At 38.6% G+C, this 24,110-nt stretch overlaps 1 protein-coding gene across 2 annotated transcripts; it reads left to right on the top strand.

Annotated features, from left to right (window-relative positions):
* Positions 1-6,733: 6,733 nt before the first annotated feature.
* C2H3orf85 (chromosome 2 C3orf85 homolog) lies at positions 6,734-22,245 on the top strand. Of its 2 annotated transcripts, XR_013414580.1 has the most exons (5): positions 6,734-6,812; positions 6,912-6,964; positions 18,384-18,517; positions 19,940-20,117; positions 21,661-22,245. XR_013414580.1 is itself a non-coding variant. In XM_028843473.2 (4 exons), exons 2-4 carry the CDS (start codon positions 6,916-6,918, stop codon positions 20,027-20,029), a joined length of 273 nt encoding a protein of 90 aa, XP_028699306.1. In that variant the 5' UTR covers positions 6,734-6,812; positions 6,912-6,915; the 3' UTR covers positions 20,030-22,245. The 2 variants fall into 2 exon arrangements, 1 of the variants encoding a protein (XP_028699306.1); XM_028843473.2 differs by having other exon boundaries at positions 19,940-22,245.
* Positions 22,246-24,110: the final 1,865 nt, after the last annotated feature.

Here is a 24,110-nt window from a genome sequence, read left to right as displayed (position 1 = left end):
GGAAAGGAAAGAAAAAACAGTTCATCAGTGGACCCGTTCTACTGGGGCTGTTCCTTCTGATATTCTCTATCAGCTTTCCAAAAACTCCTTTTTAGTCTGGGCACAGTGGCTCACACCTGTAATCCCAGCACTTTGGGAGAGGCTGAGGCGGGTGGATCAGATGAGATCAGGGGTTCAAGACCAGCATGGCCAACATGGTGAAACCCCATCTCTACAAAAATTAGCCGGGCATGATGGCGTGCGCCTGTAATGCCAGCTACTTGGGAGGCTGAGGCAGGAGTATCGCTTGAACCCAGGTGAGCTGAGATTTCGCCATTTCATTCCAGCCTGGGCGACAGAGCTGAGACTCGTCTCAGAAAAAAAAAAAAAAAAAAAAAAAGTCTTTCTCTTTATGGAAAACCAGAAGTTGTTAATAACAAAACTGCCCACATTTGAAGAGTTTTGTCTTTGCTACTGTTACAGACTGAATTGTGTTGCCTCCCCTCAAATTCATGTGTTAAAGCCCTAACCCTCAGTACCTCAGATTGTGACTGTATTTGGAGATAAGGCTTTTACTGAGGTAATTAATTAAAAACAAGGTTGTTGGGATAGGCGCTAATCCAATCTGACTGGCGTCTTTCTAAGAAAAGGAGATTAGGACACAGACACCAGAGATACATGTGTGCACAGAAGGATGACCATGTGAGGAGGCAGCAAGAGAGTGGCCGGAAAAGATCCAAAAAGGAGACTTTGGAGGAATTCAAACTGCCAACACCTTCTTGGACTTCCAATCTCTAGAACTGTGAGAAATAAATTTCCATTACTTAAGCCACCCAGTCTGTAGCATTTTGTTACGGCAGCCCTAGAAAACTAATAAAGCTACCCAACAATCACGCATGAGAAGTAATTTCTACTATTCTTAGGCATCCACTGTGACATCCCTCATGATCTCCTTCTAACCTCTTGCACCTTCCAAGCCAGGACTCAGAATTCTGTTTACTCTCTCCTATTCCCCTACCAACTCATGGCATTTAATTCCCATAACCTTCCTCCATATCCCTTTGCAATATCTTAAGTCTCTTATTTTTTCCTCAAGGACCCAGGAATTTCAAGGAATCCTTTAAATCCTTCAAAGCTAAGCCTTTCCCTGGTGAATCCAACTGTTGGTTTTATATGCACTAGACTGAAACACATGTACTTAGTTTTGATCCTGAAAAAGTCACACTACTGAGGGCTCAATTACAGGCTGCAGCGGAAAAGGCATCATAAAATCCTAGAACAACCTTTACCCTAATCTATGCTAGATTATCAAGTTTATCTTCTGTGATTACCAGAACCATGGGAACAGATTGAATCCCCTATGGAACTAATACTAATGTCCACAGAGCTACCTGCAGAAAAAATCTGGCCTTTTTCACTTCTGCAGTGAATCTCCAGAAATGCTTTTTTTTTTTTTCTTTTTCTTTTTCTTTTAGTTTAGTGAAGCATGGAAGACTTAGGAAATGACAGACTGTGTTTTGATAGTGAGCCAATTGGGCAAGGTCCCCTGATAGTTCTGTGCTCTGTAAGCTAGCTAGCACATTGCTGATGCTCAATAAATGTCACATATTGTCAACTATCAATTATTCAGAGTGTAATGAGAAAAATGCCTTGGCATGCATTACCGCGAAGCTTAATCACGAAGCTGTGTGACTCTAATACCATATCGTATAACAGATTGGCATTTTGCTTAAACTGCTAGACTGTATACATTTGTATTAATGATACATCTTCAAATGACTCCAACTCGTTTATAGTGACGACCAACAGAAATCACTGAAATTATTGAACATCAGTAACATAGAAAGTTTTTAAAGTAGGCCTGAAGAATATTCATACATGTTCTGTTATGGCCCCAAATGATGCCTGGCTGCTGCATCGTGTCCATTCAAGCCCCCTGACCTTTCCTCAGGCTCTCTTTTCCTGGATTTTTCTTCCTCCCACAACCCAATTTGTCCTCATGGGAAATTCCAACTCATCTCACTGGGAAGCATTCCCTGAAACTGTCTTCTCCCACACAAGGAGCAATTTTGATGTCTGTTTGTAATGCTAGTACTTGGAACAGTGCACATGGAATATGTTCAAATAGACGGATTTTGAAAAGTACTTAGAGCCTAGAAAGTGTCCAATAAATAGTTGTTGAATGAATGAATAACAACTGAAGGATAAGACTAAATTCTCAATTTTCTGTCTTTTAATGCTGCTCTGTGGTGCATATACAAATTAGGAAATAACTGGAAAAGAGTGAAAAGAAAGAGACCTTGGACAACATGAGCTTAATTGTCATCTTCAGATCCAAGGTCATATTGGATCATCTGAAGATCCAAGATTGGTCATTCTAAGATCCAGGATCCAATACGACCTTTGATCTTAAGATGACAATTAAGCCCCATATAATGGGGAGCTCTCCTCTTCCTCAGTGCAGGCAGGATCAGTCCGTATTTCAAAGATCCTGAGCTACCTACAACTACTTATTCAAGTCCTTAAACTACATTTCCAAACATTAAACCTAAGTTATCTTTTTTTTTTTTTTTTTTTGAGATGGAGTCTCATCCTGTTGCCCAGGCTACGCTGTAGCAAATTTTAAAGTCTGCAGTAACCACACTAAAATGAATACAAGGGGGTCTCTAACCTTTTAGCTAATTTCTCCAAGTTAGTCTGGCTCCTACTGTTAATATATGGTGAATATATGCCCTCATATCTTGGTGACAGCAGCATTTAAGCCTCAGTAGGTATGATAAGAAGTATAGTGTACACGAGTCGAGTGGAAAGATTAAAGAGAGAATATATTTCATATGTGTCCTCAGTAAGGCCTGATTTTATTCTTAAATTGAGAAAAAAAAAATGAAAAAATTTCCGCTTCCAAGACAGAACCGTATTCTACACAATCATTGAAAAGTAGTTTTTAATTACACCAACTAGGTCTGAATCTTGTTATCTTGTGCCTTGCTAAAGAGCTACTTTCTGCAGGCAGCTCAAGACTTTACAGAAACTGTCATTCATTCTTAGGATGTGGTTGCTAGGTCATTCTCTGCTTAAATACCAGGATATTCTCTCACTTCTAGGAAAGAAATGGCCCCCCTGAGAGGTTTGACCTGATAATGATGACACATTATACTAACAATACAAATTATAGCAAACCTTTATCTGTAGTCAAATCAGTTAAAAATGATTCCCTTAACAGGTGCTGTAGTAAAATTTTGTTCTCATATAGCAATTATTTGAGAGTCTCAAATAACTTCATAAAAATAAGTGCTATCACCTGCTCACTTCCAATAGGTTGACTGTAGTTGAAAGTTCATTTCAGTGTTAAGAGTTAATATCTTCTCCTCCCCCAACACGTTGGCTGGCTCTACACCTTTTACTGATGCCAGTAATGACATTGAATCATGCCAAGCTGTACTATGCCCTTCATTCCTTCTTATCAGAATGTTATAAATGAGCATTACATTTTCCAAAGCTTTGTGGTTTGTTGTGTTGGATTGCCTCGCTGGCATGACTCAGAACAGAAACTAAGTTCAGCTTGCTTCTTGATAGTGTAAAGGTTTTTTGTTTGGGTGTTTTTTTTTTTTTCTTTTCTTCTCTTTTTTTTTTTTTTTTGGAGATGGAGTCTTGCTGTGTCACCCAGGCTGTAGTGCAGTGGTGCAATCTCATCTCACTGCAACCTCCGCCTCCCTAGTTCAAGCAATTCTCCTGTCTCAGCCTCCCAAGTAGCTGGGACTGCAGATGTGTGCCACCATGCCCGGCTAATTTTTGTATTTTTAGTAGAAACAGGGTTTCACCATGTTGGCCAGGCTCGTCTCATACTCCTGACTTCAGGTGATCCACCTGCCTCAGCCTCCCAAAGTGCTTACAGGCATAAGCCACTGTGCCTGGTCAAAAGTTTTTTGGTTGTTTTTTTGGGGCGGGGGGGTTTAACCTTTCTTTTTTCTCCTTTAAAAATTTTTAAATGATAGCAGATCTGATTTCACATGTTTCTCTTCTAACATTTATTTTTCATTGATATGTAACATGGGAGCTTACCAAGGTCTGTCATATCATATTAAAGTAATGATTTCTAAGTATAAAGCATCAGAGTTGTAAACAGACTCAGCTGATAAGCTTCATTAATTCTTGCTGCTTGATCTTTCTATTTTTCAACGATATTCCAATTTGATTTCAAAGAGCATTTCTATATCTTTGTAATGAAGATTGCCAATTTTCATGGATTTCAACTTTTTTCTTTCATAGGTCATAAGAGGAGACAAGTTCTGGGGAAAACTATTTAAAACCCACGCATCAACATCAAAACAAAACTACGACATGAAGTCTGTTTTCTGTAGTCAGTTAGAAAAGACTGTAAACTGATAGGCCAGTGCAGGAAAATACTGACTCAAATTAATTCAATTTAATTTGAATCAGTTAATTCAATTAAGTTCAGTAATGTTTACTAAGAACTATTATATAACAAGCACTGTGCTAGGCACTTAAGGCACACAAACAGGCGTAAAAGGTAGTACCAGCCTTCAGGAAGCATGTAATCTACTTGGAAATACTGAAATGTACCTACTTAACCATCATGTGGGAATGGCCTAATGATTGAAGGTATGCAGATGTAAGAAAGAGCAGCCAAATCCGAACTGGGGGATCTAGGAAGGCTTCATTCACCAGGAAGGATAACAGTTTCTGGCCCATAAAGGATCTTGTATTATATCTTCACCTTCGTGATAAAACTGAGTTGCCCAGGCCACATTCACCTCTGGGCCCAGTTGAGGCCACACTCACCTAATTTGTCTCATTTTACTGGCTCATGCCGTTGTGTGTGAACCGCATCTCTACTTCTGCTGTAAAGCTTTACCCTGTTATTTCTGAACACTCCTTGGATAAGTTATGAAACTGGATAATACTGTCTCCATAGAATTGCTGTATTAAATGAGACAATGTGTAAAAATTTATGGAATACTTGTTACTCTTTTATACTTGCATTATCTAACCCATCCAAAATAATTGACTGATGACCCATTGAGAGAAGTGAGGTAAAAGAGATAGGAAGCAAAGCCCCATTCCTCCTCCAGACAAACTTCGCTTTAGGCCTATAAGTTGAAGAATGATAAAAGTAGAGAAAAGAAAGATCAATTTCTCTTTTGGTTCTATGATCTCCCAGTTTAAAAAACAAAAGTATTTGTTCTCACTCATGAGTGGGAGTTGAACAATGAAAACACATGGACACAAGGAGGGGAACACACACACCAGAGCCTGTCAGCCGGTTGGCGGGGAAAGGGAGGGAGAGCATTAGGACAAATACCTAATAATGCATGCGGGGCTTAAAACCTAGATGATGGGTTAATGAGTACAGCAAACCACCATGACACATGTATACCTATGTAACAAACCTGCATGTTCTGCACATGTATCCCAGAACTTAAAATTTAAAAAAAAAGAAAAGAAAAAAAATAGTATTTTCCTATGATTTTCTTGATATTCTTCTAGTCTATCACACAAATAAAAATTTATACCTCTTTACAAAGTAAAAAATAATGGAGACTTATGGAATTGTGGCAACAGCTATTGCATCTCCAAAGTCTCGTATAGGTGGAGACATGGCCTAAGCTTCCAAGATTTTGCAGTGTGTGTTTCTAGTTAGCTGTCTTCTAAAGCCTTTCATTTATCAGTAAATGGAGGCATAACTCCCAGGTAGGGAGATCCAGGTTTCTCAACACCCTTTACAATGTAAAGATAGTCATCAACAAAGTTGTTTTCTACCACTTTTATAGATCCATACCAATTCATTAGAGATTGCATAATCTTAATGAAACCGGCACACAGGCATAATTTGTCATTAAGAATAAATTGTATGATGATGAACTTAGTCAATTAATCAAGGCACTGAAAAGGGCAATTGTTTGAAAAATGAAAGTACTGTTCTGGTTGTATTGATTATGTACTTTTTTGGAAACAAACACATTTTACAATGCAGTAAAACATTCCTTGTTTTTAATTAAACTTTTTTTTTCTTTTTTTTTTTGAGATGGAATCTTGCTCTGTCAACCAGGCTGGAGTGCGGTGGCATGATCTCGGCTCACTGCAACTTCTGCCTCCCGGATTCAAGCTGTTCTCCAGCCTCAGCCTCCCAAGTAGCTGGGACTACAGGCACGTGCCACCGCGTCCGGCTAATTCTTGTATTTTAGTAGAGACCAGGTTTCACCATGTTGGCCAGGCTGGTCTCGAACTCCTGACCTCAGGTGATCCACCTTGGCCTCCCAAAATGCTGGGATTATAGGTGTGAGCCACCACACCCAGCCAATAATTATTATTTTTGATAGTTGTTATTATTACTGCTGGTAGTGATCGATGGTATAGATATATCACGTTTTAACATTCAGCTGTTGAATGACATCTGGCTTGTTTTTAGTCTTTGCCTATTGCTAATAAAGCTGTTATGAACATTCTTGTACAGATTTTTTTTAACGTAAGTTTTTATTCTCTGAAACAAATGCCCACTAGTGCAATTGCTGGGTTGGACAGTAATTGCAAATTTGAATTTTTAAGAAACTACCAAACTCTTTTACAAAGTGACTGGACAATTTTACATTTCCACCAGCAATACGTGAGTGATCCAGTTTTTCTACCTTTTTTAACATTACATTAATCCACGTAGATGGTAAAATTAGTAAATAAATAAATTACCCACATAAGAACAGCCTGTAAAAAGCCAGTTCAAAAAGTCCAAAGGGTAAAAAGGCAAGAGCTATATAAAAAAGCCACCTCAGATGAGGGCGTCTCTCTGACTGTGTCTCAGCTCACAGGGCTTCCAGGTATGCAACAACTGCTTTATACTTCTGAAAAGTACCTGATACACCATAAAGCTTTTTTCAGCTAAATTAAAGTAAATAATTTTTTTTTTCCCAAAACAGGATCATGGCCTATAAAATGCTTCAAGTAGCCCTGTGTTCAACATTGCTTATCGGTAAGAACCTATTTCTTTTTTATTTATCATGTCTCCTACAACCATCAGATTGAGAATACCTTTTGTCTTTTTAAAGAAATGAACAAACACGTTTTTATCCATAGGCCTATTCTACAGCACTGTGGAAACCAAACTATTGTAGAATGCTGTGGTTTTGAACATGTTAATGTTAACTCTGTGTGTGTGATCATTTTATTTCTAATTATATATTAACATGATACTGTTGCTAAGAAGTCTAATTGCTGCCTCCAAAGAAGCGCTGTTATGTCCTTGAACAAAGAAAATTTTAAAATATCTTTCAGAACTATAATACTTACATAGTACCATTATGCGAAGACCTCAAAGTACTTTGGGAACATGAATTAATTAACCTTTAGGGCAAGCTGTAGCTCAAAGTGGTGCTTTAAAGGCAGATCAAGGAAGGCACCAGAGGGCAGGCGATTTGCTGCCAAATTGACCCAGTAACTCAGTGGCTTCTATCAAAATTGAACTGAGAGGTCATTTGTTTTGCTTGTAACAAAAACTGAAAACACAAAGATATAAATTATCTTCATGGTTAAATCTCTATAATTTATAAATATTTCTGATGCAGATCCTTGCATTAGAATAAACTTTTCTTCTATGAAAAGCTTGAGACTCATGCACAAAAATTACATTTTTCCTGAAGCCCTTCCCACACATAGATAGATAGATGTATTTATGTGTATATATATAAAATAAGCCTTCAATTCCTAAGCATAGAAATACTTTTAATAATGAGTTTTAATCATCAATATTGCAATTTGCTGTTGGGTCATGTTTAAATCTGTGATTTAAACATTTTTAGCCAAGTTATTATAAGCAGTTATAACCAAGGCATATCCAATCATACAAAATTACAGCCCACATTGCCAGATGAAGAAAATGAGGCTGGCTCAGTTTAAGTGAGTGTCTCAGAGCACATTGTAATTTAAAGTCATGGGCTAGTTATAACTCACCAGTGTCATGCTTTGCTTCGACCACTGATCCATGCAGTTGACTTGAGAAGGGGTAATGGTGGTGGATGCCTGCAAGGCTAAAGCAATGCCGGCTGGTCCACATTCACCTATGAATGCTGCAGGGTCAAAAATATCTGACAAAGGAAATTGTTCAGCAAAATTTTTAAAGAGGCTTCAAAGACTTTCTTAAGAAACAAGTTTGAGTTTACTTCAACTCCAACTGAGATACAGATGTGTCTACCTATAAAGACAACTGGTTTGATTGACTCGACTCTAAAAAAAATAATAATAAAGTTATCTAGTTGAAGTTTATGAAATAACAAGTTGAGAACTAGAAACTAAGGACAGAGGTGCATGTACACTGCTGGGTTAGCCCTTCAGATCTCAGGAAGGAAGCCTTCGCTGCTTATAGATTGAGGAGACTGACGTCTTCAGAAGCGGATTCATTCATTACAGTAATTGGTTTAGCTGACAGTTTCTACATCATATAGCTCTAGAGAAGAAAGTAATAGCTTGAATGAACTTTCTTTGCTTCTTTTCCTCCACATTTTCTTTTAAGAATACAGCCTATTCAGGAGAATGGCGTAAACCCGGGAGGCGGAGCTTGTAGTGAGCCGAGATCTGGTCACCCACTGCACTCCAGCCTGGGCGACAGAGCGAGACTCCGTCTCAAAAAAAAAAAAAAAAAAAAAAAGAATACAGCCTATTCATCTGTACTTCTCTGAAGCCCTTTGCTTATAAGAAAACCATTTTTTTTAAAGTTTCTTTTCTTTTTTTTTAAGTTTTCTCTATTATAGCTTAGTTGTCCAACAAATTACTTTTCTTTAGAATTTGATTTAAGGGAGGTAGGGAGAAGGTCTTATTATCCATTTTCCTGATGGGAATGCTGAAGCCAAAAACAATGAAAGGCCTTATTCAAGTAATTAAATTTATGGGCAGAGTTGCCAAGTTATTTTATTGATTAGTTTCAAAACAGTAACTTATACACATTGGAGCTGATTCTCTGGCCAGAGAATTAGAAGTTCAAGTGTTGTGACTTGATTTAAAAAATAAGCATATAAACTCTCTTTAACATTTAGGTCAAGAATTGCCTTCTTTCAGAAATGAAGGAGAGTTACAGAAAAAAAAATTTTAATTGCCTTCTTCTATAATGAAATCAGCAAATACTAATGCTACTAATTTAAATTCCTTTTATGTGTCAGGGGCTTTGCATAGGCTATCTTAGTCCATTCTCACGACCACTCTGAAAATATTAATAGATGCTATGCTCCTCATTTTACAAAAAGAGGGAACTGAGGGCTTAGGGAATTCAAGTGACCAAGCTGCATGTCAATCAATGGTAGACACTGCATTCATGTCCAAATCCTACATTTACCACTTATGAGAACAAAACTCTTCTTTCTGCTACACAAACTCTCCCCTCTGGCATTGCAGTGCCTGACATGGGCTAGCAGCAGCTCACAGAGCAAGACCTCCTCTTGAAAAAGTGGTGGAGGCAGTATCGTAGCCATTGCTTCCACAAGAAAGGACCAGGAGTTAAGAAGCTGAGTGAGCTTACCTGACAAAATTGAGCAGAACCAGGACACCACTAATGACTTTCAATGACAGTTCCTAGTTGTACTAATGGTGAAGAGTAGCAACAGGGCATTTATTAAAACCAGACAGCTTTATATCACATGCAGAGGAAATATGGAAAACAGACATCTTTGAAAAGTGTTTTTCTAAGTGAACCAACTCTTGAACACTATTAAGAATTATATTGGTGTTTTTTGTTGTTTCTCGTTTGTGTATTTTTTAAAGGATTCCTTTCATTGTTCTGCTAAAATGAAAAATAGATTTATTTTCCCTCAGCAATCATGAAACCCTGATTGGATTTGGCAGCTGGAGTTGACCCACACATGAAACGATTTGGGGGTCCATGCCCATGTTGTTGACCTGCAATCAGATCTGTCCATAAAGTGCAAGTATGTCTTCTGGTTTTAGACAGGCAGAACAGTAAGCTGCCTTTGGTCTGTTTTTCCTCTTGTAGTTCCAGCTCTTACTTTTCACTCCACAGTTAGTAACCAATGCCAGTTTGTCTTGAAAGATTTTTTATTTGCTTTGTTTTTTGACAAGAGCTTTTAAGCTCACATATTCTAACACAAAACCCTGTCAGCATTCCCAATCCCTTTCTTTTTGCTTTCTTCTCTACCATAGGAAGACTAGCCCTTTTCAGTCATCCCTGCAGCCCTCCAATTCTTTAGAGATTCTGTATTCTCTGACACAGTTTTGGTTTATTTTAAAAGACTTTGTTCTTAATTTTACCTACTCACTTGGGCTTATGATTGATTGATACTCTCAAGAAGATACATAATGAGAATAAACTGGAAAATAATTTGGTTGAAAAAAAAATGTTTTAGGAAAATCCAGGTTCTTGTCACATGACCAGGAAGGATTAGGTTCGCAGACACTTTGAAGGGTGAGCGAGATGGAATTTATCAGGGAAAAGAGTAAAACTACACAGCAAAGTGGGAGATGGGTTCCTGTTAACAGGCCATCATATCACAGATTGAATCCCAGGTTCCTACACAGGAATAGGAAGGACCAGCCCCTCCCGCTGCAAACGGCCTGAACTTCTGTGGCTCCACCCCTTCTCCCAGTGAGCAGAGCGGTCCAAGGTTCTCCGGGGACCCCTTTATACTTGGTTGTCTCAGTGTCATTGCTTATGACTAGATTCACTGAGCAGTCTGGGTGCTGTAGAAAAACTGTTTTCCTACACATATAGCATCATCTGTCATGGCACTGGAGATGGGGATCCCATCAACACATACAGGCAATGACCCAGAAAGAGTCACTATTGAACCAAATACAATGCTGCCTTTCGTGAGTTATGAATGTCCATGTCTACAAGATTATAAGTAATAAAAGAACCACCAGCTCCAAAGACACGTCCAAGGAAATTTTGTGGCCATAAGAGTGAGTGCCAACATTGTGTATGTGTGTTGAGAGCAGGTTAGAACAGATTTAAGTTAAACCCAAGTGACACCACTTCCTGTTTACTTTTCAAAATACTCAACATGTCAGCACTTGTAATGCCAGTAAAGTGGAAGTTACTGAGTTAAAAGGTCAGTTAGAAAGCATCCTGTTATACCTTTGTTCTTTGTTGTTGTTAGTTTGTTTTGTTTTTGTTTTTGTTTTTTGAGACGGAGTCACTGTCTGTCACCCAGGTTGGAGTGGAGTGGTGCGATCTCAGCTCACTGCAACTTCCATCTCCCAGGTTCAAACGATTCTCCTGGCTCGGCCTCCAGAGTAGCTGGGATTACAGGCGTGCGCCACCATGCCCCACTAATTTTTGTATTTTTAGTAGAGATGGGGTTTCACCATGTTGCCCATTCTGGTCTCAAACTCCTGACCTTATGTGTTCCACCAACCTCGGCCTCCCAAGCTGCTGGGATTACAAGTGTGAGCCACCCTGCCCGGCCCCTGTTAGACTCTGAACAGGACACTAGAATATGAGAGCTGGTCCGCAGTTCAGCACCCCTCTCCGTTTTTTCCAGTGTCCTTTCATCCTCTTTGCCTTCTGTTGTGTCACTTCCTTTATCTGCCCTGGGGCTTTTCACTTTTTGTCTTTTGTAAACCCCCTTCATTTTTCTCTCTTTCCTTTGATTTTTTTTTCTTGATTTCTCTCTCCATCTCTTTCCTTCTATTCTCCTCTTTCTTCACGTTTTTCTCTCATAAACCAAATCGCTTCTCTTCCATTATCTGTCTCTCTCTCTCCTTTTCTCACCAATTTTTATCCAAGTTCAAGCAAAGTGAGAGAATACGTTCTACTAAACACAACTCTTCTGTCTTCCACTACACATTTTTGGGTCAGTGACCAACTGTAATGGGGAAATAAATAAAATAACTATGCCATTGTGTGTAAAAACTACTTACTTGGTGGGGAGCAGTGGCTCACACCTGTAATCCTAGCACTTTGGGAGGCCAAGGCGGGCAGATCACTTGAGGTCAGGAGTTCGAGACCAGCCTGGCCAGCATGGCAAACCCCGTCTCTACTAAAAATACAAAAATTAGCCAGGCATGGTGGTCCATGCCTGTAATCCCAGCTACTCAGGAGGCTGAGGCACAAGAATCACTTCAACCCCAGAGGCAGAGGTTACGGTGAGCCAAGATGGTGCCACTGCACTCCAGCCTGGGCAACAAAGCAAGATGCCATCTCAAAAAAAAGAAAAAAAAACTACTTACCAAAGAGAATATTCAAATTTTAGAAAATATGAACCGAAACATAAGTATTTTAGTCTCTCACAAAATCATAATTCTTCTACATTTACAGAAATCTTTGAAATTTTTACACCATTACTAAGACATTTATATATCCTTTTTTCCAGATCCTTTTTTGTACTTTATTCCTAGTGACCATTTATACTTTATTTCAGTACTTAATTTGTGTGTGTCCATAATTTTCTGGGCAGTTATTTCATGTTTTCTTAAAAAATAAATATTTTAAAGGCAAGGACTGAGACTCAGCCGTTCAATAAAAATAGTAAACAATAAATATTATTGTGTACTTAGAGTGCTAAGTGCTTTACTTTCACCATCCCATACGTAAATATCTTTGAACTTTAAGCAAGTCTGCACTGCTCACTCTCCATTTCTAGTACCAGGTATCAGGTAATAACCCGGATATCAGTATTACCTAGACCCTAAGGGAAGTAGCTAGCAGTAGACCTATCCTATGAATCTGCCCAGATATTTTATGTCTTCTGACCCCACTGAATCTCATTGCATTTATTTCAAAAACATAAAGACATTGAAGGTTACATGTGGGAAATAATTCAGTTGTGCCTATCTGGGAATGACAAGAGCACCCCGGCATGTGCTCTGTTTGTTTTTTTTTTCCCCTCCTTTTTTAGTGAGGCTTTGAGCAACAGATTATTGGGTTCTCTAAGCTACTCTTTCTTCATCTCCCTCCAACAAATAGCACCTTTCTTCTTTGTCCAGTTTTGATCAAGTTGAGAAATAAAGAAATATGATTATGGAAGGCAATCGATTTCCTTTATTCCTGAGAAGGGCTAATTTGGAAAATGTAGCTTAGGATAAGTACATAAAGGGCCTGATGATTGGACCCCCAAATTTGGCAAATTTACAACCGATTGCAGGTTGCAGAACCAGAACAGGAAGCATGTCCTAGGAAGGCAGTTTACTCTCAAGAGAAGAAGAAAGAGCTGAGCTGGGCATGGTCAAGTTACACTTCTTAGATTTACAAATTAACTGAGGCACTGCCCCTTCCCAGGAGCAGAGCACACACAGGGGTGAAGAGGGGCCTGGGCTTTCCCTAAATGAGCTTCCTCTACATCAGGAAAAACAGACATCTGCCACCAGACCCTGCCCTTTAATTCTGTATCTTACTTTACCTTAGACTTTCTGATCTTTTAGATATATAGGTTCCTACCACAAGTATCATTTCAAGGTTATGTGCATAGGATATAGAATATTGTCTTTCCCCCGCCATTCTGTTTAAAGAGTTTTTTTCAGTTTTCCATGGGTGCTAGTAACATAGAGACTTTCATTTCTAATGATGCAGTGTTCATTATTCTCATACTGCTCATTAGCCTGTGATGGGCACTCCCCACTTTGTTCATAATATGAATACATTTTCATCTGTTTTGCTTTAATTATTGGTTAAGTCTACTTTGACCTCTCTTTCACTTATTTCTGACTGTGGCAGCGCTAAATTTTTCAATAAGTTCCTTGAAAGTAGTAGGAACTGTGCCCACTTAGCATATTCTCTGTGCTTCCGATAACACGATACCATGCATAGAAAGTAGCTTTTGATTAATGACCTATTTGTTATTAATACATTCCAGATCAAAATATTAGAGCTGGAAGAGACCTTAGTGGTTGTATAATCCAGACTTGTTTCACAGAACAGAAAATGGAAGTGCAGGAGTAAGAAGTGGCTCAATGACCTAGCTGGTCACTGGCGAGGCCAAGAAAAGACTCTGGGTCTCTGATCCTTCTTGACTTGTGTAAGGAGAGCTGTGATCCCAAATAGTGTTTGCTTTATACTCTGAAGTGTTTGCCTTGCTTCTACTATACAGAATTTTCTGCAGAGGGTATTTGAGAAATGTTTAGACAAAACATTTACAGATCCTATTAAAGCTGACTATGATGTAGGTGAAAAAAGGGGCATGTATAGGGAGTTGTAAAGACAGACAGAAAGATATTTTTCATAGCTGATGATCATGAAGTTTAGGAAAGGCATTAACCTGGTTGATATTGCCTACGTTTTAAAAAAAAACACACACTCATTTAAAAATCAACAAAGCAATAAAACTCAGGGTTCAGTTTTCAAACCCCAGCAATATTATATAGGTTCACAAACGCAAAACCCTGGTCTTGCTCTCACTAACTTTCAAGGTTGATCAGGCAGAATGAAAAAGGGAGGAGAAATTTCTCAAGCAGAGAGGATAATAGCCTGCCCTTCTATATTACTTGCATTTTTATTTCCAGCTCTGCCACTGACTTACTATATGACCTTGAGTGAGTCATTTCATCTCTGCGTGTCAATTTTCTCAATTTGTAAAGTAGGATAATAAATACTACTTTCTGTCTCTCTCATGGGTGATGTTATCATCATCATCATCAATTAAGATTTATTGGATGCCTATTGGGCTTATAATGCTGAGGTAGGTGGTTTATCCTAGGGAGGAGAAGGAGATTGCATCGATAAAACATTTTCCATGAGCAAAAAGGTAAAAGACTTACAAAAGACAGAATTATTAGAGCTTAAAATAGCTATGGTATATATTTAAAGCATGCTTCTCTGCCTAGATTTATGCAACAGCATTTTTCTTCTTAGTGACTGTATAATGCACCAAGATGACTGTGGTACAGAATTCTGGTTTTACTTTTGGATAATTCCAAGCAACACTATCTTAAGCAATTACTACAGATTCACTGTATAGCTATAAATTATACCCTAAGCATCATTTACTTAGCACTATTTATTGTTTATTGATGGAATTGGATCTATTTTGCATAGCCACTAATTTTGTTTTGAAAAAAACACCTATTTATTAACAGAATAATAACACATAAAATATGTAACACTGTAACTAACACCTTTTCTTCAAAGAGAATGATCAGAAATCTGAAGAGTGACCCATTAGTGCATTTCATCTAAAAGCAAAAAATCAAAGCTGGTTCGTCCACCCTGGTCAGCCCAAATGAATGTGAGTTCCTTCCTCCCGTCTTCGTCAAATCAATCCTGTCTTCCCATCCCATGTTCACCAGATTCAGGCCCTTCTTATCTCTCATCTGGACTATAGAATAGCCTCTGATCTTGTGTCCCTCACTCTTCTCTTCCTTTTACTGTCTGTCCTTACACCACTGACAAAAGGATCTTTCAGGGTAAATCTGTGAATGAATAAACAAAATGTGGTATATATGCATATATATTAAATACATAAAGTATTACTTAGTCTTAAAAAGGAGTGAAATGCTGACATCACAATGTGGAAGAACTTTGATGGTATTATGCTATGTGAAATAAGCCAGATGGAAAAGAACAAATACTCTGTGATTCCACTTACATGTGGTACCTAGAACAGGCAAATTCATAGGAAAAGAAAGTAAAATAGTAGTTACCAGGGGTTGGGGAGGGGTTAATGGAAAGTTGTTTAAAGAGCGAGAGTTCCTGTTTGGAACGATGAAATAGTCCTGGAGATGGATAGTGGTGATGGTTACAAAATATTGTAAATGTACTTAATACCACTGAATTGTACACCCAGAACTGGTTCAAGTGGTATGTTTTATGTTATGTATGTTTTACCATAATAAAAACAATTTTTTTAAAAAGTAAATCTGGTCCTTCCTATCATTTTCTTATTCATAAATGATTATTAATTATTTACAATAAAGCCCGAACTCCTTGGTATGACAGTTAAAATCATTCAGAATCAAGCTCCAACTTACCTTTCCAATGTTATCTCTGACCACATCTACACCACAACCCTACCTTTCAATCATATTGGCAAAATGCAAGGCACCAACCCTGAATCTTCCTTTGTTCCTCCATTCCTTAACTCTCCAGTTTTCTTCAGCCTGGAATACATGCACTTTGCTTCCACTCCCTTCATCCTCATTGTTGAAACGTAACAAATCTTTGAAGCCCAACTCAAAACGAATTTCTCTGTGAGGTCTCCATGACAGTATCAAAATTGCTCCAACTATGGATGGTCTGATCACAATATGTCTTCTTTTAATTATGTATGAACTCTGACTATAATGTGAATTCTTTAATGGTAAGGGTTATTTGTTGTCTTACCTTTGCATGCAGTAGTGATTGGCAGAAGTTATTTTTGTTTATCTTTCCATGCAATGATGATAATCAGAGCAGAGACTAGGGTGAGAGAAGTGAGGAACTTATGGTACAAAATTTGTATGACCCTGAAAGTGAGTTCCTTGTGTTTTGTACCCTATCCTAGATATCTCACATGCCTCAACTTAGTCTGAACCCCTGTGATTAGCTATTTACCTTGACATCAGTAAGTGCATATAACGCATTCTATAAGTTATCTACTACTGCATAACTACTTTTTCCAAAACCTTAACAGCTTCAAACAACTTGCAGTTGCAGGGTCATGAATTTGGGAGTGGCTTAGCTCAGTGGTTGTGGCTCTGGAGTTATTATGATGATGCAGTAGAGATGTCAGTGGGGGCTGCAGCCATCTGAAGGTTTGACTGGAGCAAAAACATCAGGTTCCCAGATGGCTCACTTACCTGGCTATTGTTGGGAGGCATCATTTCCTTGTCATGTGGTCTTCCCCTCAGGGCTGCTTGAGTGCCCTCACAACATGGCAGCTGACTTTTCTTAGAGCAAGTGGTCCAAAAGAGGGGCTAGGCTGAAGCTGTAACATCTTTTATTTCCTAGCCACAAAAATTGCACACAGTCATTCCACAATAGCCTATAGTTACATACGTCAGCCCTATTAAATGAAAGAGGGGACTACTACACAAGAATATGAATAACAAGAAGTAATAATCTTTGAGAGCCACCTTAAAAGATGGTTTCCACAGACTTGCTGGTTGGATTATACTAAATTGGATTAGCTAGCAGCAGAACAGTATTACTTCTGGCATCTGTCACTAATATCTCCTAAGTTTAAATGTTAGCTAATTTTTTTTTAATATAAAACTCTTCTATCTAGCCACCTCTAACTATTGTTTTGAGATGGTGAAACACAGCATTCCTCTGGCTTAAATTTTTTGCAAAATGTTTCCCCTTCTCCCAACCTGCTAAATCCAATTTTTCCTTCAAGGAGCAAGTGAAACAACTTCCTTGACCATGAAAATGCCTACTTGTACCCCAGTGTCTTAGTGCTCAATAACAACACCTTCTCCTAAATTCCTTTAGTGCAACCAAATCCTGTGTTGCCTCGCTTTGTTTTTATCTTTGACCCTACTAAATAGAAAGTAGGTTTAGTAGGATCCCAACTAAACAGAAAGCCCTACAGAGGGGAATTTTTATACTGTATAGCTTGCTGTATAACCTAGGTTCATACAGAAGGTTGGTCAATAGAGGACTGCTAATAATGAGGTTGTTAAGTGCCTAATGTAACATTACTCACAATCAGATGTTGTAATAAATGCTTCTTTATCACAATAAACAGATTGTATTGTTGTCACCTATAGGTTGGGAGAAAATGTGTTCTTCCTTTATATTGATTCAAGTTATAATTCTGAATGCAACTGTGTTTTACTTGAGAATGAAAATACAACACAGATTGTTAAAATTTCAAGATCTTTAAAAAGTCTGGATTTTTAAAAATTATCATGTCTTTTTTCTTCTTAATCCTGCAGTAGGAAGGAGTTGGAAACTATAAGGTGGTTTAGTTTGATGATGAATCGATCAATGCCAACAATTTAAACCACAGTGTCAGGTTTGGGAGCAGCTTAGTTCAAACAGAAAGATCAGTTCTATTTTGGAGGGCTAGGAAAGCAAGAATAAGATTGTTGACTGCCTAGTTTGAGCCAGATGGTTTATAGTCATCAATTTATCCAGTCCTTACGCAAGTGTGTGTGTTTTATTATACCCCTTAACATGCAAGAAAACTAAAGTGCGAAGAAATCAAGTAACTTTCCCAGAAAAGTGATAGGGCTGGAACTTGAATCCAGGTCTGCAGGCCCCCAGGCATGAAAGGAAGCTCTGAAATCCTGCTCCATCCACCACATAGCACTGGCTTTCAAGACGAACTAAATGCAGGTCAAATTGAGTGGTTAGCATACAGCGGTGACAAAGGGCCAAGGAGTAGCTGTCTTGCTCAGAGCTTAGCTTTTCCCGAGTTTCCTCCTCAGTCCCCCAGCCGACCAAAGATCACAGCTGGGTCTCTTTAAGAGGAAACACTGAGATGTAAACTATTGCTCTAAAACATGGTATGCTCTTGGACTCTGAATTGCAGGAGCATTGGGAGCGCCATTTTTGTTGGAGGACCCAGCAAACCAGTTCCTACGTCTCAAAAGACATGTAAATTTGCAGGATTACTGGGACCCAGATCACAGTTCAGATGTGTGGGGAAACACACTGGCTAATCAGGTATTTATGTTAGAAACAAATGGTCCTTCACCATTTATCTTTTTAAATGGTAATTGCATTAGCTGACCACTAATTAACACACGACTAGCCTATCCCTGATTTTTCTTCTCTGGACACTCTGAGCTACATCTACTTTTTCCTCCCCATGAAGTGGTTTTTGCCTGGTAAACTCTGCCTCTTGCTTAAAGACTAAACTCAAATGTCCCCTCCCCTCTGAAGCTTTTCCCTTCTTCTCAGGGCGACATTTGTCTTTCCTTCTCTCCCTTTTTGTATGCTCTTTCACAAGTAAATAGCTCTCAAAATGTCAATTGGAATTACTTGTTTTGTGTACCCAGCCTACCTACCTGGACTATAAAGGTAGGGTCTGTATCTTATCCTTCAAGGTAATTATTCTCGGAAACTAGCAAAAAGATTGTTATATAATCAAAGCTTAATAAATTATTACATGTTTGTGTAGATGGATGAATGGATAGTGGTCAGACTTAGGTCACTTTCAGTTGTTCAGTAGCTAAATATCCTCTGTGATAATTATTCAAGGCTTTAATGTGGTTCCTCCATTTGCTTGCCTTTTGTACGTTTTCCTATTCATTTGCATTCTTGCTGCAAGAGAAACAAAGAAGAAACTTGCATCGGCCTTTTTTATTCTATGTTTACTTTTCTGATAGAAGAAGACATTAAAACTCCAGGCCAAATGAAATTGCTGAATTATCTGAGGATTTCAATTATTCATGATCTCCCTCTTACAATTTAGCAATTTAGGAAACAAAGCTGTACGATGAATGAATTAATTCCTTCACTTATTCTTTCTCTCTTTCCACATATCTCAGGCTCTGATTATCGTCAGGCATGAGGACTGTATAAAGCCATAAAAAGTTGAATGTCCTTGTTTTCATGGGGCCTTGATCCTGTCCTTACTCCACATGACTAGGTCTTAACTGGTCTACCAGGATCTGCTTGTTTTGCACTTGCTGATGAAAACCACTAACTGAATAATGCATCTAGTTTTATAGTTGTTTTTATCCAATAGGCATTATTTAGCATTATTGAAACAAGACATTTGTTTATTTGGCCAATTAAGTAATTAAGTAGGCTGGTAGACTGTGTCTTCTTTATAGAATGTTGACATTTTCAGGTACACTCCTGCCTCTACTTGTAGACCAGTTTTGTACCAACTGACAGACACTATGTAATGTAGCAAGACTCTACCACATTGGTTTATACTGTGGCCCCACAAGTACTGTAAAATATTTGAGCATTGAAATAAACAGATTATTAAAAGTATGAAAACCAAAGTCTATTGGTATAATTCTTCCATTATCTTTTTCTCATCTTTTAGGAATAGCTATATGATAATCAGAATAACTGATGCAAGATATGTTCTACACGTTCAGAGATCATGACTTGTGTTTCCTTTTCTTGCAGGCTCGTGAAACGTGGATTGCTTTGAAAACAACAGCACAGTATTATTTGGATGTGAATACCTTCACCTTTGACACGTCTATTGCCCAGTAAATATGTTTTCCTGGTTAAAGCAGGAGGATGAAGACGGTGGAAGTTGGAATGGCATTGCGCCAAAACCATGGGTTTTGGAGACCTGAGGGTATATCCATGCTGTTTACTACATTATTTCTTATGTCTGTCTCAAAGTTGTTGAAAAGAGTAATTATGAAAACCCATGTAGAAAGCTGGAATAGGACAGTCTCAATAAATGGTAGTTCTCAAAAAAAAAACTTAAAAAAAAAAAAGGCTGTAGTAATAACATTTACCAAAAAGATGGCATTTATGGGAAAAGGAAAGCGAAAACAAACAAAAAAAAAGTAGTCTCATTAAACCACTCTGTTCATAGTTTTTACTCTCTATTGCCTCTTCTTTGAGAGAGTTTTTTAATTCAAAGAGGGGCAGGGAGCTCTCAAATGGAGCTGATCTTCTTCTCTCTTCTTCAGTGCTTGTCACCTTCTTAAGTCAGTCTATTTTAAAACCATGATTTTGAAATGTTTTTCATCAAAGATGTACTGCTGAGTGGAGAGTACAGCCTTAACTTATATAACACAGTAGATAGTGGCTAGGAACTTAATGAAGTCATTCACTTGTAAGTGCAAACTGCCTTCGAAGTTTTGTAAAATATTTGTAAGTTTTGCATTCTGTTCCATAAGGTATTGATGTTTGTTTTAATATGAAAAAACAGTTTTGACTCACTGACCAGGCACATTTTATAATTTTTTCAAATAAAACTGAAAAATTGGCCATAGGGAAAAGTGAACTGCATTTATCCTGTAACTTTCCTTATATTCGTGGATTACCACCTCAGTTTGGGAAGCACTGAGATGATATAACTAATTGCCAAGATTGCCCCCTCACCCCAAAATCACAGGTAAATGGAATTTTTGTCTTCAGGAGTCTATTTATCTCCATTCTGTATTCTCTACTTCAGTTGTTCTCTATAACAATTTATTCTGAACGTTTAAGGTAAATGGAAACATTTCCCTAAGACCTTAGTTGATCTTATGTGGTCTTAAAACAATCTTAAGCACTTTTGAGTAAATCAGAAAAACAAAATGCCAAGAAGCTGTACTGGAAGAACTTTGGCCTCAGCAATTTCTTCTCCAAAAGGACACTGACAGCTGCTCAGTATTCCACATTTCCCATCCTATGGCCTAGAGGTGTTTTCAGTGAGAAATTTAAGGCTAATTTATAACTTATTAATTTAACTGCTATCCATTTCCAATAAATATAAATAGATTTTTTAATTACATCTGAACAAACAAAAGATGATGAATCATTTGGTTTTGCAGTGGGAAATAAGTTTGAGATTGTACATAAATATATCTTCAGTGTTTTAACAATAATATACATTTTATTAACACAAAGTTTCATTTAATTATTTAATAAAAAATTGAGAATGCCTGTGTATTAGGGTTCTCCAGAGAAACAGAACCAATAGGATATGTATATATAGAGATACTCCTGAACTTACAATGGAGTTACATCCCAATAAACCCATCACATGCTGAAAATATCATAAGTCAAAAGTGCATTTAATACACCTAACCTACCCAACCTCATAGCTTTGCCTAGCCCACTGATATGGTTTGGCTGTGTGTTCCCACCCAAATCTCATGTTAAATTGTAATTCCCATGGCCAGGCACAGTGATGCACACCTGTAATCCCAGCACTTTGGAAGGCTGAGACAGGCAGATCACCTGAGGTCGGGAGTTCAAGACCAGCCTGACCAACATGGAGAAACCCTGTCTCTACTAAAAATACAAAATTAGCCAGGAGTGGTGGCACATGCCTGTAATCCCAGCTACTTGGGAGGCTGAGGCAGAAGAATTGCTTGAACCTGGAAGGCAGAGGTTGCGGTGAGCCGAGATTGTGCCATTGCACTCCAGCCTGGGCAACAAGAGCAAAACTCCATCTCAAAAAAACCCAGAAAATTGTAATTCTCAGTGTTGGTGGCAGGGCCTGGTGGGAGGTGTGGCGATCATGGGGGTGGTTTCTAATGGTTTAGCACTATTTCCTTAGTGCTGTCTTGTGACAGAGTTCTCACAAGATCTGGTTTTTTAAAAGTATGTAGCACCTCTCCTTAGCTCGCTGTCTCCTGCCACCATGTGAAGATTTGCTTGCTTCCTCTTCACCCTTCCGCCATGATTGTAAGTTTCCTAAGAACTTCCCAGTCATGTCTTCTGTACAGCCTGTGGAAGCCAATTAAACCTCTTTTCTTTATAAATTATCCAGTCTCTTTATTGCAGTGTGAAAATGTACTAAACATACTTAAACATACTCAGAACACTTACCTGGGCTTACAGTTGGGCCAAATCATCTGGCAACACAGTCTACTATAGAGTACTATAGTGTGGCTGATTGGGAGCCATGGCTGGCTGCTGCTACCCAGCATCGGGAGAGAGTTCCATACCACATATTGCTAGCCTGGGAAAAGATCTAAATTCAAAATTCAAAGTAGGGTTTCTATTGAATGTGTATCACTTCCACACCATAATTAAGCTGAAAATTTCTAAGTTGAATCATAGTAAATAGAGGACTGACTGTAAAGAGAAAGAGATTGATTTTAGGGATTGACTCATGTGATTATGGAGGCAGACAAGTCCAAAGTCTTCAGGGTGGGCAGGCAGGCTTCAGGCGGGGGCAGAGCCCACGCTGCATTTAACACCCAACACAGTCTGCTGGCAGAATTCCCTCTTCCTTACGATAGGTCAGTCTTTTGTTCCTTCCAAGACTTCAACTGATTAAATAAGACTCATTCATATTATACAGGATAATCTCCTTAACCCAAAGCCAATGAATTTAATGTAAATCTTATCCAAAAATACCCTCACAGAAGCATTCAGAATAATATTTGACCATGTTTATATATTCTACTGGAGGATTACAAACGTAAATACTGTGGTGACTCTGAATTCTTCTGAAGCAGGTTTTCATTGTGAAGTTTAAAGGGAACTCTGCTGGTTTGCCTTCTTCACCTGCTCCGTATGGGGCCCACTATGTAACTGGAAATGACTGGTAAGGATAATCCTACTAAATCCAGACTCCCAGAGGCTTCTGTCCAAATTTGAGGTTCACCGGTCTGACTCTACACAAGCAATATTCTACCTAAGCTTTCCTGCATTTTCTGTAGAACCAGTCAACATATATGCCAAGGATCAGGCTGACCCTTTTTATGTCTCTTGGACATCCTACCTTCTAGAATTCCTGTATTGCTGATTCACATGCTTTCCCAGTGGACATTTCAATGCTATATTAGTCCGGGGAAACAAGTCCAAGTCTTCCTTTGATGATATGAAAGGCATGGTGCTAATCTTGTTATGGATCCTATTCCACCATTTTTCAAAACCTTCAACTGATTAAAAAAAGGAAGTAAACATTTATTGAGATATATATTTTGCTGTGCGCTATACAAAACCGTTATACTCTTTACCTTATTGAATTATAACAATCTGATTAGCTGGTCCTACAGATCCCATTTTAGGGCGATGAAAATTAAGGCTTAAATTGTCTAGATAGAGCTAACTAGAGGCAGCTCTGTAATAGCAATTAAGAATGTCTAGACTTCTGGCCAGGCACAGTGGCTCACTCCTGTAATCCCAGCACTTTCAGAGGCCAAGATGGGTGGATCACTTGAGGCCAGGAGTTCGAGACCAGCATGGCCAACATGGTGAAACCCCATCTCTACTAAAAATACAAAAAAAAAAAAAATGAGCCAGACATGGTGGACTGCACCTGTAATTCCAGCTACTTGGGTGGTTGAGGCATGAGAATCGCTTGAACCTGGGAGGTGGTGGTTGCAGTGAGCTGAGAGAGCACCACTGCTCTCCAGCCTGGGCGATAGAGTGAGACTCTTTCTCAAAAAGAGATGTCTAGACTTCAATCATGGCTCACTTTGGCTGGCTGTGGAGTCTTATTGACACCTCTCTGTGCTCAGCTTCCTCTTTAGTAATATGGGAATAATTGGATCTACTTATTGTGAGGAATAAATAAGATGAGGTAGAACAGCGCCTGGCATAGGACTAAGCACTCAATAAAAGTTAGGTATTACTATTAGCTTTCCTAAGATCACATAAAAGTCTGTGCTCTTTT

Source organism: Macaca mulatta, chromosome 2 (assembly GCF_049350105.2).
Source record: "Macaca mulatta isolate MMU2019108-1 chromosome 2, T2T-MMU8v2.0, whole genome shotgun sequence".
NCBI lineage: Eukaryota > Metazoa > Chordata > Mammalia > Primates > Cercopithecidae > Macaca > Macaca mulatta.
Note: the sequence above shows the minus strand (reverse complement) of the source record. Positions and strands in the feature narration are given on the sequence as shown.

Bases quoted from the DNA above. Each gene is read 5' to 3' on its own strand.
- C2H3orf85 (XM_028843473.2), top strand. From the start codon at position 6,916: ATGGCCTATAAAATGCTTCAAGTAGCCCTGTGTTCAACATTGCTTATC. The intron at 6,965-18,383 runs GTAAGAACCTAT...TCTGAATTGCAG, and splicing joins GTGTTCAACATTGCTTATCG to GAGCATTGGGAGCGCCATTT. The intron at 18,518-19,939 runs GTATTTATGTTA...CTTTTCTTGCAG, and splicing joins GAAACACACTGGCTAATCAG to GCTCGTGAAACGTGGATTGC.